Source organism: Phycodurus eques, chromosome 7 (assembly GCF_024500275.1).
Source record: "Phycodurus eques isolate BA_2022a chromosome 7, UOR_Pequ_1.1, whole genome shotgun sequence".
NCBI lineage: Eukaryota > Metazoa > Chordata > Actinopteri > Syngnathiformes > Syngnathidae > Phycodurus > Phycodurus eques.
The window spans coordinates 14,740,668-14,757,168 of record NC_084531.1 but is presented as its reverse complement, the minus strand read 5'-3'; the positions used below and the strand labels follow the sequence as shown (position 1 = coordinate 14,757,168).

The 16,501-nt window shown below is 42.7% G+C and overlaps 1 protein-coding gene across 2 annotated transcripts in view; it reads left to right on the top strand.

The window, feature by feature from the left end:
- Window positions 1-5,687: 5,687 nt before the first annotated feature.
- The window catches only part of dhx36 (DEAH (Asp-Glu-Ala-His) box polypeptide 36), a 32,536-nt gene continuing 21,722 nt past the window's right edge, over window positions 5,688-16,501 (top strand). For both annotated transcript variants that reach the window (XM_061682286.1, XM_061682285.1), the window contains exons 1-13: window positions 5,688-6,171; window positions 6,333-6,493; window positions 7,608-7,685; window positions 9,475-9,709; window positions 9,782-9,820; window positions 9,898-10,068; window positions 10,146-10,225; window positions 12,779-12,853; window positions 13,557-13,723; window positions 13,822-13,903; window positions 13,989-14,129; window positions 15,001-15,106; window positions 15,596-15,683. In XM_061682286.1, coding sequence (XP_061538270.1) covers window positions 5,941-6,171; window positions 6,333-6,493; window positions 7,608-7,685; window positions 9,475-9,709; window positions 9,782-9,820; window positions 9,898-10,068; window positions 10,146-10,225; window positions 12,779-12,853; window positions 13,557-13,723; window positions 13,822-13,903; window positions 13,989-14,129; window positions 15,001-15,106; window positions 15,596-15,683 — 1,654 coding nt within the window. In that variant the 5' untranslated portion in view covers window positions 5,688-5,940. The remainder of the gene's footprint in view (window positions 6,172-6,332; window positions 6,494-7,607; window positions 7,686-9,474; window positions 9,710-9,781; window positions 9,821-9,897; window positions 10,069-10,145; window positions 10,226-12,778; window positions 12,854-13,556; window positions 13,724-13,821; window positions 13,904-13,988; window positions 14,130-15,000; window positions 15,107-15,595; window positions 15,684-16,501) is intronic.

The following is a 16,501-nucleotide window of genomic DNA, read 5'->3' as shown; positions in this document are numbered from 1 at the left end:
GATGAAAGGACGGGGGAGAAACTCTGTAAGTGGGAGACAGGGGATGTTGTAAGCTGCCTCCTCTGTTAAGCGATGTTTTTTTCCATCTTTGTGTAGATGGTCTCTCTCACTCTTTCAAAACATGTCTTCCTTGTGCAGAATATCCACATTTTTGTCCCCAAAAGAGTGCTGTTTCTCTTTGAAGTGCAGGTAATCAGCTGAGTCCTTGATTTAAGGAGTTTCCCGTCTGTGTTGTGCCATGCGTCTGCTCAGTGGTTGCTTGGTTTCTTCTCGCTATTGAGTCTTTCTACCGGCGACACCAGGAAGACGTGAACCACTGCTGGTCACTCGTTGATTGAGCAGATTTGCCACTGCTGCGTTGTGGCGATTTGATGAAGTTGGAAAAATAAACACATATTATCATTAACACATTAATGCCAGCTCACTCATTAATGTGTCTTAGCTATGGTTGCTGCTGTATTAGACACCACAGTCTCTACGTTGCTGCAGCAGTCCTTAGTTCCCTTTTTAGTCCTTTTGGTCACAAGGTCTGTGACTGTAGGTGAGAATGGGGATGTAAAATAACTGGTAATCTGAGAGCTTTGCCTTTTGGCTCAACCATATCGATTAATTTGTCAGTCTTGTCTATCCTGTTTAGGGTCACAGATGAGCTGGAGTCTATCCCAGCTAACTGTAGGCTGAAAACAGGCTACATCCAGGGCTGGTTGCCAGTAAATCACAGAGCACATACTGAGTACCTATTTTCCAGTGCATGTTATTGACACTTTTTGACAGGCAAAACCAGGTACATAAACCGTTCTTCGTCATGCATTGGTTGAGGAGATTTTTGATCCCAGTATGGTTCTCCATCTCCTTCAAGTAAATGCAAGAATCCGGCATTCTCTTCCATTTTTGTTGTTTGTGAGTATGTCTCGTGCTGACTGATACCGTTTTTTTTAAATTTCCTGTTATACTATTTTGAAGTGGAAAACTGACTGCACCAAAGTCTGTGATCCCGGTCAATATTATGCTGTTGACAACAAAACAGGCATACAACCATTCACACTCACATTCACATCTACACTCACTGAACCACCATACTATAAGTCACTGGGCAAAAACCTAAGATGCTTAAACTTCTCCACCTGAAACAGACCTTCTCACCCAGAGTGACCCTGAAGAAGGAGTTGATTCTTCCTTGATGCACCTCTCTATAAAGTCCATTGCTCATCGCTTTAATTGTTTTTGCTTAATCCTGCTTCCTGATTTACAAGCAAATGAAAAGCAATCAATAATAAAAACCTCCTGCCTGTGTTTTGTGCTTGATGGAGGTAAAGACAAAGGAGGTTTGACAAAGGACTAGATGTAGGCAGAGATAAATGGAGTTGGACATGTTTTAAGGGTGACAATGTGGTCACATGTCTCAAGTCACTGATGACCAGGCCGTTAGGGGTGGGGTCAACTGACCCATGTGTCTGACTCATCTCTGTTTTTTTTTTTGTGTGTGTGTGCGTGTGTGTTACATTACAAAAAAGTCGCCTCGCCCACACGGGTGCAGACCTGATGTTATCAATGTGTTTTGATGCGGCTGCCACAAATGTTCATACTATATTTTTACATTGCTCACTGCCCTGACTTATTTTAATTATGCTGTGTTTCTCCTTGCGCCTGCTCCACATCCATTACGTATCACATGGTCAGTGTTTTTGCTATCAAATGAAGTGACTGCAAAGCTAAATGGCGAGAGGTGCCGAGAAGAGGCTAGAACTTGTGGAAGACTTTGGGATCATTCGAGGTGAAGATGAGAGGACTTGTATGCCTTTGTGTTGCACAGTGTGTGTGTGTTTTTTTTTCCCTGCACACAAGAATGTACAGTACCCCCAATCAGAAGACCAATTCAGGGCTCCTTCCCTATCAAATCAGTGAGTCACCTAAGGGGCCTGCATGCATTTACACATAAATTCACAATTGGGATTCCAAGTGGCGGCATGGTGGCCGACTGGTAAGAGCATCAGCCTCGCGGTTCTCAGGACCCGGGTTCAATCCCCGGCCCCGACTGTGTGGAGTTTGCATGTTCTCCCCGTGCCTGTGTGGGTTTTCTCCGGGCACTCCGGTTTCCTCCCACATCCCAAAAACATGCATAAATTGGAGACTCTAAATTGCCCGTAGGTGTGCATGTGCATGTGAGTGCGAATGGTTGTCTGTTTGTATTTGCCCTGCGATTGGCTGGCAACCAGTTCAGGGTGTACCCCGCCTCCTGCCCGACGTCAGCTGGGATAGGCTCCAGCACGCCCGTGACCCTAGTGAGGATAAGTGGCTCAGAAAATGGATGGATGGATAGATGGATGGGATTCCAAGTCATGTATATCATATTTTTCATATATTCCAAGTCATGTTTTAACACCAATTTGAATTCTTGTTGCTGGTGAGTCTCTATCAGAACCAAATTTGCCTTCGCGTTCCCAGATAATGAAGTAACTTTACGTGTTCGTGGGTGTGTGTGTGTGTGTGTGTGTGTGTGTGAGCGTGCGCGTGTGTCAGTGTGTCTGTGTGTGCTCGTACGTGTGTGTGTGTGTCTAAGATCAAACTAGGTATTCCAGACCAATTTGAAAATATCTGTTTATCTGATATGTTTTTGATTGTGTATAGCTGCTCTTGGATACATCATCTTGAAGCCGGTCACTTACATTCTTCTCAATCATGCTATGACGAGTGCACCTCATCAGCTGCAACATGTTAATTCCCCCCTGAATAATGTTGTCGTTAAAGATTCATTATGAGGAAACTGCCTCCAACTAGTTTTGCAGAAAATTTCTATTTCCAGCAGTGCCAGGCAAGACATGAAAATTGAACCACTGCAGTTGTAATGAATGTAAAAGTTGAATTCTAGTATTTCAGCTCTTAATGGTGCCAAAGGTTCTGAGTGGAGCATCCAGGCGCAATACTCCAACAATTCAATTATCCGCTCACGCTTCACTTTTAATGAATCTTTACGTCAAATTGATTAATAAATGTTTTGCTTTCTTGTCCGTGGGAATTCAGGGTTTTCACATCAGCCACACAATTACCTGCATTTTTATTCAATGTGTCTACATGAGTGCACAACACAACAGCACACAATTGGGATTCCACATAAGAAGGAAAAAAACAATGAAGCGGAGAAAATCATCTACTTAAGCTTTCATTTGTTGTTGTGCTGTGATTATTCCACAACAGCTTTATAATGTGTTTTATTGCTTAAAGGGGATATAGTGGATTTTGTTTTACTATTTAAAACAGTTCACAAGTGTTTTAATAAAGGGGTTCTGACATTCTTTGGTGAAAATACACAAAAGATAAAGATTTACGCCACACTTAAGAAAATTACAAGATGCTGCACCCACTTAAAATTACACTGCTCACACATTGGGCGCTGGGGCCAGTGGGAAATCTACCTTGTGGTCCAGAGTCTGACTCTGGCTGTGAAAAGGTGCTCTAGCTTCCAGGTCATGGCAGCATTGTGCAAATGTGTCCCACTGTTACGTCACAGTGGAGGACAATTCAGCTTTGCTTGTTTTTTTTTTGGTCTTTTAAAAAGTGAGGACTGTGGTTCTAGACATGATCCGTGTGTAAAGTGCCCTAAGACAACTCCTGTTGTGATTTGGCACAAAATAGATCGAATTGAATTGAATTGATTACAGACACATTTTCGGAAATAGGCAGATAACAAAATATTTACTGGATGCTTTTTATTTATTTATTTAAATTTAATACGTGATTTTTGGGCAGGCAATTTGGCAGACCCAATTTGTTATATCAAAGTTGCCTTAAAAAAAACACTCATAATATCTCCCCTTGGCAACTATATTTCTAAATGTGTGATTGTGATGATGTAGTGCAAGTAGATCTATACAATGAAAAATGTAAAAAAGCGCAAATGTGGCACTGAGAACTTTGTTGAAAACGATGAAATAAAAAGCTCTGTTCTCTTTCGTCTTTGTCTCATCCAAGGACTTTCACATTCCACTCACAACCTCACAGCATAATCAGAAAGAAGCTTACATATAATGCCCTAGTTAGCTGTCTATAGTTCAAATGCTTTATTTGAAATATATTGCTAGATATTTATGTCATAAAGAGATCTCTTTCACCAGAGGTCTTTTATTATTTACTGGGCTTGGGAATCATTTGTATGCGCCACTGGTTGCTCCGAGTCTACCGAAACAAGGTGTGCAGAGGAATCATCAGCAGTGAGCGAGGGAAAATCTCCCCTGCCTCATCCCTCATGGTCCTCACAATTCAAAAAGCTCTCTCTTGCTAGTTCTCTCCCACTTCATGCCGCGCTCTCTTCTCTGATTAAGCTGCAGTTCTTCCCATTTTCTCCTGCAGAGTCAGGAGCTCCAACTAATACCACAGATACGTTTACTGGCTCTTGGCAAAAACAAATCAAGTTTGTTTTTCCCTAGTACATCGTAATCTAATGAATGTTCTCAAATAGATGCTTCTACTATAATAGATGCCGTGCTTCCTGTCAATCACCGGACCCGTGTGTTATCTAAAAGTAAATAAATAGACACCTCCTTATTTATTAGGGTTCCACTTGGTGGCTGGAATTACTTTTATTCTCTGACTGATACCACAATCTACCGATGTCGAGGTCTTTACCGTAGCACAGATGGGCAGTAGAGCAGACGTGGCATCTGTAAAGCTGATGTTTACGGTAGGACTGTTATGTTGCTGTGACATTGCATTGTATTTACTGTGAAAGACGCTGGCTCTCATGTGTCAATTTTGCACAAATTCAGTATTTAAGATGTTGCTGAGCAGAGGTGGCATCGTCACTACTGATTCTGTCCTATCCCCATAGAGTGTAGCACTGTCTTCGCAGTCCACATATAAATGAAATCCAGCTCCTGTCAAACATTGTTGTCATGCAGTACTGTTGTTATAGTTATTGTTCGCTGCTGTTTTTGCTCTGTTCTCTTTTCTCTGAAACTCATTCTGTCTGACTGCATTTCCGATAAATACCCATCTCTATATAGAGATGTATCTACAGTATTTAGACAAATAACAACAGAGAAATTATATCACACTCCCCAGTTGCACAGCAAAACTGTCATTAAAGGGCAAACAGATAAACCGTTCTGAATGACTAAACAACCCGACAGGACGGGTTAAAAATAAAAATAAAACAAAAGACATCAGGGAACTGTTTGAAATTGTGAAAAAAAGGCATAGTATGTATCCATTAATTGAGTACAAAACAAGTCACATTAACGTGGATTAACAGCACTTTGATAGAACTCTGTTATTTCATTATTAATCTTATTATTGCTTGAAAGGTGACGATTTATTTCAATTTCAGAGGCTACTCTCTGGTGGCCGAGTGTATACCACTGGATTATATTAAGAGGTGACGCCTGGTTTAATAGAGTGTGCGGTATAGGGCATTAAACTAGACCTTTTTCATTTGGCCGCGACCATTAAAGCCAATACTAAAGGTCATTCCCGATGCCTCAGCGAGCCGTGAGTCGGCTTTACACTGGCAACACAGTCTGGCTGCTGGTTATAACTAAGCAATAATAAGTAGATGGAGGTCAAAATATATATTTTTAAAAGGCTATCTATCTAGCTAGCTATCTAATCATCCTCGTCTTCCTACCCCTTTTTTCCCGCTGAGTCCAATCACAGCCCTTGACGTAATTTTCAAGCCGCAATGACGTCACAAATGTGCGACTCGCCGGATGGAAACAAGCGCATGAATAGCTTATGACGACTCGTTTATTGTATTATTTTCAAACGACATATTAGAAAGAATTCTTACATGTTTAGCTAACATCAATGCTAGTGGGTTAAAGTCTTAACGTTAAGTCTCCGCTCCCGCGTTGAATCTCTTGTCCCCAAGCTAGTGCTGTTTGCTAACGGTTGCGACAACTTGTTGTCTCATTTCGTGCCAACGTCGTTTCTTTCTCTTGCATCGGGATGAGTAAAAAGTACGGAGGTGGAGGCGGTGGACGAGACAGAAGAGGAGGTAGTAGTAGAGGCTTTCGTGATGGCAGCAGAGAAAGAGCCGAACGGGGAAGTGGTTTTAGTGGCAGCTTCGACCAGGACAACGACGGTGGTCGCCATCCATCACACTTGAAGGGCCGTGAGATTGGCTTGTGGTATGCAAAGTACGGGGCCGTGAGGAAGAAACAGGCTGACCGGAGATCGGTATGTTTACACATTCATTCTCTCAAGTAACTGTGAGTACGGGCTGCTTCTCCGGATTTGCTAGAACCACACTGTGCTCTGATAACGTGTAGAATTTATGGCTCTGCTTTCTCTAGCATTTACTTGATTAATTCACGTTTTTTTTACCTGCATGTGTGCAGCGGGCAGTGGTCCAGATGGATGAGTCCAGAGAGCAGCACATTATTAAGCTGCTCGACTCCGTCCAGAATGACCAGTCAGGTCCGGAGAGACCGAGTGGAAATGCGAGAGACTTTGCGTCGGCGGACAACTGGCGTGCACGTTCCAATAAAAGTGGCCACTGGTGAGACCTTTTGACGTGATTTGCTTTTTATTCATCCACAAGGCAAATTCATTGTCCCTGAAATCTCCGGAATGAAAACAAAAGGCAGAGCAGTCATGCTGAATTGCTAACAATGGTACAGATCCTAAACATATTATATATCAAAAATAGTGTCCAAACATCTTAACAATATAAATAAATATTATTTTATGTATACAGAAATAAGTCTGGTGCAGTCTAAAGGTCTGGAATAAGGTACATGGTGATCAGTGTGCAAAATATTGACAGTACAGTAAAAAGGTGAGGGGGAACGCGTTTTCCTCTCAGGGCTGAATTAAAAAGCCGCATGACTTGAAGGATGGTGGCACGGTGGCCGACTGGTTAGAGCGTCAGCCTCACAGTTCTGAGGACCCGGGTTCAACCCCCGGCTCCGCCTGTGTGGAGTTTGCATGTTCTCCCCGTGCCTGCGTGGGTTTTCTCCGGGCACTCCGGTTTCCTCCCACATCCCAAAAACATGCATTAATTGGAGACTCTAAATTGCCCGTAGGCATGACTATGAGTGCGAATGGTTGTTTGTTTCTATGTGCTCTGCGATTGGCTGGCAACCAGTTCAGGGTGTACCCCGCCTCCTGCCCGATGACAGCTGGGATAGGCTCCAGCACGCCCGTGACCCTAGTGAGGAGAAGCGGCTCAGAAAATGGATGGATGGATTTGAAGGATGTAGGACTTCCTTAGTCAGCAGCCTGTCACTGAAGCTGCTGCTCTGCCTGGAGATGTTGCTGTGCAGTGGAAGCTGTTGATTGTCCATGTTGGACATAGGCTTGTTCAGCATCCTACTTTCTGCCACAGATGTCAGGCTGTCCAATTCTGTGCCCATGACAGAGCTTCCTCCTCAGTTTGTCTTCGTGAGAAGTGTCCTTTATCTTGTCGCTGCCCCTCCAGCACACAACTGCATATATGAGGGTTCTCGCCACCACAGACTGGTAGAACATCTGCAGCATGTTTTTGCAGATGTTAAAGAAAGCCAGTCGCCTGAGGAACTTTAGACTATAAGGAAAACAGAACACAGGGTATTGATGTCTATTTTAAGTTGTTGCTGAGTCTGGCATGACTGTGAACAATGTTCTTTGTGCAGCTATTTTGATGGAGACATGACCGAAGAGGAAAAACGGAAGATCAAATTTGAGAGGGAAGACACAACACACAAAAAACGGTAACCACTGCATTTCCTCAGACATTGTGTAGGGCAGGAATGTCAGACTTGTCATCATCCGGGGCCACATCGTGGTCATGGTTGTCTTCAGGGGGCCAATAATACTGATGAAAGTGAAAACAATAAAAAAATTTAATCTAGATGTAATTGCACAGGGTTTAACATACAACAATACAACAAAGATCACGGTTCTGTACTTACCTTGGGTTTAAGTTTAGGCAGTAACACTTATTGTCTCCTACTTAATATGTTCTATATAATAATCACTAAGACTCCGAAAATCGCAGTCTTCAAGTAAACGAACGTCTGTGTCGTCTTTGAAATTGCAGAACCGTGACACGCCCCTTCAACTGCGTTCCTACATTCTAAATACAGCCACATGAGCTCACAGTGCCACCAAACTTATTATTATTATTATGTTTTAAGTTAATTTAATAACACCTAAACCGAGATTGAAGATACATTTCTTCATCAAGTCTCCTCCAACTGCTTGTCATGGGACAACTTTCTCTGGTTTGCTCATGTTGCCTATACGTCTGGTGGTTTACTTTCACTTTCATTTTTCACTACTTACACGTCTATGGAACAGCGAAGTGTCCGGCCAAGAAGGCGACACAGTCCATGCGCATCTACACGGGTCCAAGAGTATGGAAACTGCGCTGGTTCTGATGCCCAAATTATGGATTAACGTAGCAGTTAGGCGCGCATCGTTAGCCTCGGCTCGTCCGATTTGGTCACTGGGGAGGGAGAGGAACAAGGGCAGCTCGCGGCACAAATTCAGTGAAAGTCAATCTTCGTCCCTAATGTTGTGTCCAATAATGTGAGTACAACGACTGTGTGCCGACAGTACTTTATTCCAACTTGCTATGATTGTGCGCATTCCATAACATGCCTTTTGGAAAACCGCCAGATTTTTTTATTTTTTTTTTACATTTTTTTTGGCCAAAGTAAGACAAGTCTTTTTGTTCTTTTTGGTCAGCAGTGGTTTTTGCCTTGGAACTCTGCCATGGATGCCATTTTTGTTCAGTCTCTTCCTTATTGTTGTGTCATGAACACTGATCTTGACTGAGGAAAGGGAGACCTGCAGTTCTTCAGAAGTTGTCCTGAGTTTCTTTGTGGCCTCCTGGATTAGTCACTGCTGTTCTTTTGGGGTAATCCAAGATGGCCGCATCCTGATCCTTTGTGATACACCTCAGTCTGCTTTTCTAAGTTATTGGGCTCTTCTAAGAGTTTTTGGTGCCTTAACTCTAAGTTGCAGCTACCTTTTGATTGGCATAATATACAGTGTGTACGGAAAGTATTCAGAAAACAATCATGGACAAAAGGACAAAGAGTAAGGTCAATGTAAGAGAAAAAAAAAGGAAAAATACAATAATCATGTTCCAGAAATTGTCTAAACATGAACTAGAACATAATAGAATAGAGTAAACAGTGATACATACAGTGGGTACGGAAAGTATTCAGACCCCTTAAAATTTTCACTCTTTGTTATATTGCAGCCTTTTGTTAAAATCATTGAAGTTCATTTTTCCTTCATTAATGTACACACAGCACCCCATATTGACAAAAAAAAAACAATAGATTTTTTGTTTAAAATGAAAAGAAAAAATGCACAGCGTCTTCCTTGGCGGAAGCATAATTGAAGCAAAGTGTCTTAGAGCAGAGACCACTATTTACGGATATGACATTGAAGAAAACCAGATACCAACTGACTTCACTTCCTAATTACAAACGATCAATAGCGTTTCAAGCAAGCTTATTTTATTTTCCCTTTTTTTTTTTTAATTAGTTCTAGCTCACAGGCAGTTGTTAAAGATGAGATTCCTGACACATGGGATGATGATGATGATGATGTGGTGGAGCTGCAGCAACTGGAGGGGGAAGAAAATAGGGAGAAACTGAGGAGGAATGACAAAGATCTGGAATTCTTACTCCAGGAAATAGCTAGAGATGTTTTGCTGGACGAATCGCTGAAGAGAGATCTGCAGAGTAAGAAATCACACCCAAAGTACAAGGAAATGCTGGTGAGTGTTAATGAAGGTTTGTTTCTTAATGCTATTCAATGCTTACTAATGCATATTTGCTCTTTTCCTTAGACGTTCAGAGAAAAGTTGCCATCCTATGGAAAGAAAGAGGTTCATTCTTGATTTTGAAAAGAAACAGTCGTACCTTGCTTTCCTTTCTCCTCCATCTGATCACATTGTGCCATCAGGAGCTAGTGCGGCTGATCAACTCCAACCAAGTACTGGTGGTGAGCGGTGAAACAGGCTGCGGAAAAACCACGCAGGTGACCCAGTTCATCCTGGACGACCACATCAACCGCGGCATGGGCTCTATGTGCCGTGTGGTCTGCACGCAGCCTCGGCGCATTAGCGCCATCTCGGTACGGCACCTCCACGTGTAGCTCATGTCGTTGCTCGGCACGGTTTCCTGCCTAATTTGCATTTGCACCTCACGCAGGTAGCAGAGCGCGTGGCTGCCGAGAGGGCAGAAAAGGTTGGCAGTGGAAATTCGTGTGGTTATCAAATTCGCTTGCAGAGGTAAGTCCATGGCTCCAAAGCCAGTTATACACATACTGATTTTTAACATCTTTAGTTCTTTAACTTTTTTCAATGTGAGAGACCTCAGAAAAACTCTGCATGTGAAATGGGAGTCAGCACACACCTGGCACCATGTAAAGCACCTCCTATGAACCCCTACAGATGTTCTCGTAGGCTTTTTGTAATTTGCAATCTTAAATATTGAATATTGTTTAATATTTAAAATTGTCTGCCCTGACTTTTGTTTGCAAAGAATCCCTCCTTACACACCCCACACCACAGGTTAATCGCTCAGGATTGGCCATCGCAGATGTTGTTTGGCGGGAATATGCTCAAATTAGGCCGTATTATCAGTATACAGGTATGTGTACTTACAGTGGGTACGAAAAGTATTCAGCTCCCCTTAAATGTTTTACTCTTTGTTATATTGCAGCCATTTGCTAAAATCGTTGTTCATCTTTTTCCTCATTAATGTACGTACATACAGCACCCCATATTGACAGAAAAACACGGAATTGTTGAAATCTTTGCAGAAGAAAAAGACAGCACCCGAGTTAAATATGAGTGTCACAGCAAAGGGTCTGAATACTTATGGCTGTGTGATATTTAAGTTTTTTTTTTTTAATAAATCTGCAAAAATTTCAGCAATTCCATTTTTTTTTCTGTCAGTATGGGGTGCTGTGTGTACATTGAGGGGAAAAATTGACTTAAATGATTTTAGCAAATTGCTGCAGTATAACAATGAGTGAAAAATTTAAGGAGGTGTAAATACTTTCCGTACCCACTGTATTTTAAGATGGAAGAATAGCGTGTGAACCAAGTGCCACTGTCTTATACACAATATACACCCACTAGCCACAACTTTAAGGAAACCTTTTGATGAGATTACGAGAGAGCTTCATTATGATTATCTTTTTACAGAGATTAATTTGATGTGTTGATAATATTGTGGTTGAATTGCACAGATACAATGGGTACGGAAAGTATTCCGACCCCCTTAAATTTTTCACTTTGTTATATTGCAGCCGTTTGCTAAAATCATTTAAATTCATTTAAAAAAAAAACAAAAAACGAATTGTTGAAATTTCTGCAGATTTATTACAAAAATAACTGAAATATCACACAGCCATAAGTATTCAGACCCTTTGCTGTGATACTCAGATATTTAACTTGGATGCTGTTCATTTCTTCTGATCATCCTTGAAATGGTTCTACACCTTCATTTGAGTCCAGCTGTGTTTGATTATACTGATTGGACTTGATTGGGAAAGCCACACCCGTGTCTGTATAAGACCTTACAGCTCACAGTACATGTCAGAGCAAATGAGAATCATGAGGTCAAAAGGAATGGCATGAAAGCTCAGAGATCTGTGCCAGGTTACAAAAACGTTTCTGCTGTACTTAAGGTTCCTAAGAGCACAGTGGCCTCCATAATCCTTAAATGGAAGACATTTGGGACAACCAGAACCCTTCCTAGAGCTGGCCGTCCAGCCAAACTGAGCAATCGGGGGAGAAGAGCCTTGGTGAGAGAGGTAAAGAAGAACCCAAAGATCACTATGGCTGAGCTTCAGAGATGCAGTCGGGAGATGGGAGAAGGTTTTAGAAAGTCAACCATCACTGCAGCCCTCCATCAGTCGGGGCTTTATGGCAGAGTGTCCCAACGGAAGCCTCTCCTCAGTGCAAGACATGTGAAAGCCTGCATGGAGTTTGGTAAAAAAAAACACCTGAAAGACTCCAAGATGGTGAGAAATAAGATTCTCTGGTCTGATGAGACCAAGATAGAACTTTTTGGGCTTAATTGTAAGCAGTATGTGGGCGAAAACCAGGCACCGCTCATCACCTGTCAAATACAGTCCCAACAGTGAAGCATGGTGGTGGCAGCATCATGCTGTGGGGGTGTTTTTCAACTGCAGGGACAGGACGACGAGTTGCAATCGAAGGAAAGATGAATGCCACCAAGTACCGTGATATCCTGGACGAAAACCTTCTCCAGAGTGCTCAGGACCTCAGACTGGGCATAAGGCTCACCTTCCAACAAGACAATAACCCTAAGACACAGCTAAAATAACAAAGGAGTGGCTTCAGAACAACTCCGTGACTGTTCTTGAATGGCCCAGTCAGAGCCCTGACTTAAACCCAATTGAGCATCTCTTGGAGAGACCTGAAAATGGCTGTCCACCAATGTTGACCATCCAACCTGACAGGATTTCATTAGTTTGTGCCGCTGTCACTAATGCAGTGACTGAATATTGCAATTATATACATTAAGTGAACAAAATGAAAGCTCGTTAAGTTGGAGACAGAGAGTATGTGATATGGAAGGGATAATGATAGAGGAGATGAAAGTTACACAGACGGTAATGGATAATGAACACCGACTGTCAGAAAATAGAAAAAATAATGGCCTCCTGTCTGACACATTTGTATCCTTTTCTGCACGTTCAAAGAACAAAGTAGTTTCTGCAAAATGCCAAACTTTCTCATTTTTGAATAAGCCATCTGTAAAAAAACTAATTTGTAAAATGCATTTTATTCCCTTCTTTCTTTCCCTAGCCAGTTACCACGGAGACAAGGTTCGGTCCTGTACTGTACCACGGGCATTATCCTTCAGTGGCTCCGCTCAGACTCGTGAGTGTCCCTCCTCCCAGCATTTCTTTTTCGGCTACTTCAGCTGGCCCTCCTTCCCTCTGTGTCACTTGGCTTCATCGATTTGTGCTTGCTGTCAGTGCCAGACATTAGTATGCACCCCCCATCCTCTTAGGCAGAGAAAACACACACAAACACAGTTGAGTCATCCCCGCCTGCTCTTCCTTGGATCATGAGTATCCTCGGTCGGAAGCGAGGGTGCCCGCTCTTGTTGTCTCATTTGTGCTCATCCCGAATTTGGCACGACTTGAACCGTGTGAGTCATTTTAGGACTACGGGCAGTCTGACAAAATGCTGCAACTATTTTACCTCATGTTTACACAGCAGTGGGCCCAGAGGTTGGTACAGTGCGTTTATACTTGGACTAAATGATGACGCATAAATCTTTTCAGTCTAGAGAATTCAATTACTTTAATCACAGATGAGTGCTTATAGGACCAAACACAGACGGCATCGGTTTAAATCCCAAATGTAATCATTATGATTCCTAGGGCTAAATTTGTCCAAGATGTTAGCTGCAAAGAGTTAAATAACAGGGGGTGCAAATTTGAAATCCTGACCCTAATTAGCATGCAAGCCAAGGCTTGTAAACATATGAAGAAATGTAGTGTATCACACCATAGCCATGACAGCAATAAGAAGAAATAAAAGAAACGTTTGAAACTTGTCTTGTTGTCCTTGTCAGTCGGTTATCAAGTGTCAGCCATTTGGTTCTGGATGAGATCCACGAGAGAAGCCTGCACTCCGATGTGTTGCTCACCATCGTCAAGGACCTACTCGAAGTGCGATATGACCTCAAGGTCATCCTGATGAGTGCCACGCTCAACGCAGAGAAATTCTCGAAGTACTTCGGTATTTAAATTAAAATGTTATTTACTTCTTAAATAACAAGCCTCAGCTTTCAGCGCTTATGTTAAAGAATGGGTCTCCTTCTGTGTCACGCCCTTTAGACAACTGCCCCATGATCCACATCCCAGGCTTGACATTCCCAGTGGAGGAATTCCTTGTAGAGGACGTTGTGGAGATGACAAGGTAGAACGTTAAGCTTAAACGTAACTTTTCCAGTTAAGCTGGCATCCCATTTTTTATTTTATTTTTTTATTTTTTTAAAAACCAGGTATCATCCCAAGAACCAGGACCGCCGGCCTGCATGGAAAAGAGGCTTCTGGCAGGGACGCCACTCCAGACCTGAGAAGGAGGAGAAGGAGGCCGAATACAAAGATAGCTGGCCTTGTTATGCTCGCACACTCCAAGCCAGGTGGGTGGAAGAGCACCGTTTGGTAGCTAAGTTAGGAGGAGTAGCTGTTCACCCATTCTTTGTTGATTTGGAGATGAAGTGAAGTGTGAACTGTGAACCCCCACACATTCACAAATTCACCTATTCATGGTTTGCATTGTTGCATGGTTTGTGTGATACCAAACCCTGATGATCGGTTGACTTTGTGGAGTTGTCACCCTATCCATCCATACAGTTTCTATTCCCCTTGTACTCATATGGTTCGTTGTTGAACTGGAGACTATCCCAGCTGACTTAGAGCGAGTGGCGGGGTATACCTTGGACCACTCGACAGCCAATCACAGGGTGCCTATTGACAAACAACCATTTCTGATGACATTCACACCCATCCATTTTCTGAGCCGCTTTTCCTCACTAGGGTCGCGGGCGTGCTGGAGCCTATCCCAGCTATCATCGGGCAGTAGGCGGGGTACACCCCGAACTGGTTTCCAGCCAATTGCAGGGCACATATAAGCAAACAACCATTCGCACTCACATTCACACCTACGGGCAATTTAGCGCCTCCAATTAAAGCATGTTTTTGGGATGTGGGAGGAAACCGGAGTGCCCGGAGAAAACCCCCGCAGGCACAGGGAGAACATGCAAACTCCACACAGGCGGGGCCGGGGATAGAACCCGGCTCCTCAGAACTGTGAGGCTGACGCTCTAACCAGTCGTCCACTGTTCCGCCATGACATCCACACTTATGGAAAATTTAAAGTTCTAATTTAACCTGAAAGGCATGTTTCTGAAATGTGAAAGTAAGCTGGAGAAAACCCATTAACCTCATCATGCTGCCTTTGTCACACCAGTTTATAGTAATATAACATGTATGTCACTTGTTTTCCCCCAGATACTCTGAGAGCACCATAGCTGCTCTCGAGATGCTGGATGGCGATGACAAGATAGACTTGGAGCTCATCGTGGCACTCATCCGCCATATTGTGCTCAACGATGAGGTGAGTTTGCTGTAATATACTTAATTGAGTAAACACACAATAAAATCAAGTCCAGTACAAGAATTCCAACTCTATAACATTGAAAATCCAACCTGAGTGTCATTATCCTTGCTGAATATATTTGTGAAGGTAGAGCAGATGGGAGCAACAGCACGGTTAGCATCCAAGCACACAGTGACATAAGATCAGAGGAAATGACACGGCTCCTGGGGAGCAGCTCAGTGCTAATGAGCGATTGCAAAGATGCTCTCCCGCTGCATGTTCATTCCATACAATTTTTTTTCTCTCTCTAGCGGTGCTTCGATATGATGAAAAGTCATATCAAAATCATATCAAAAGTTGACTTGTGTGATAACAAATTGCACTCGATAAGGAGCTGGAATTTTATGTGTGTTTGACAAAGACAAAGCCTAAATAGAAAATGCGAGTTTTTTCACTTTATCTTAGTTTGACTACTCCTAAGTGGCGCTCCATCTTTTTGTACAACAGGAAGGAGCCATCTTGGTCTTCTTGCCCGGCTGGGACAACATCAGCAGCCTCAATGACTTGCTAATGGGACAGCAGATGTTCAGATCAGGTAGACAGACGCACGCGCGCACACAGTTTCCCATGATTTCCATGTGACTTTATCATTATCGTAAGTTTGAACAACCTCAAAAAGTTTGTAAAAGAATCTGCTTATCATCATTGCCACGGCGGCCAGGACACTCTCAGGTGCCTCTTATAGCGCTAGCATTGGTGCTAAAGTCCATTTTGTACATCAAAATTGTATAAGGAAAAATAATACACTTCACCGCAGAGGGAGCCCTTCAGCAGAAAAGCAATTTTTCATTATTTATTTTTTAATTATAAAGATATCTACCAAATGTGTATATTTGCCTTTGACACGCCCCCTCAGCCTCTGGCAAACAAATTTAGTGAATGATGTGACTGTTAGAGTTAACAAACAACATTTACTGGTTACAGTTTAAGCATCAAAATTGAAAACCAATAGAATCAGAATCGGTCTCTGTAGCGTCGCTATTTTAACATCGAATAGCTTTTCGGTAGTTTAGCTACTTTCGTGGTCACATCGATAGCAAAATAGCATTCACAGATGCTACATTTCCCCGACCATTGTAAACACTGAATACAACATCACGTTACGTAACTTGTCTCAAGTCTGCCTTCGTAATCGGGGCCGGCGGAGAAATGTGCGCTGCAGATTGTAAACATGCAGCCAATATGGCAATTCCCATGGGCTATTTACGTCAGCAAACTAATGCTTCTTCTCGAGCCCATTCAGTCCACTTATACATTCCAGTGTTGATACTTTGCGACTCCCGAGAGGACACACAGCCAGGTATGTCCCGAAGCCAATCGCCGGTCGGGCTAAGCTAATCATCAGGACTTAAA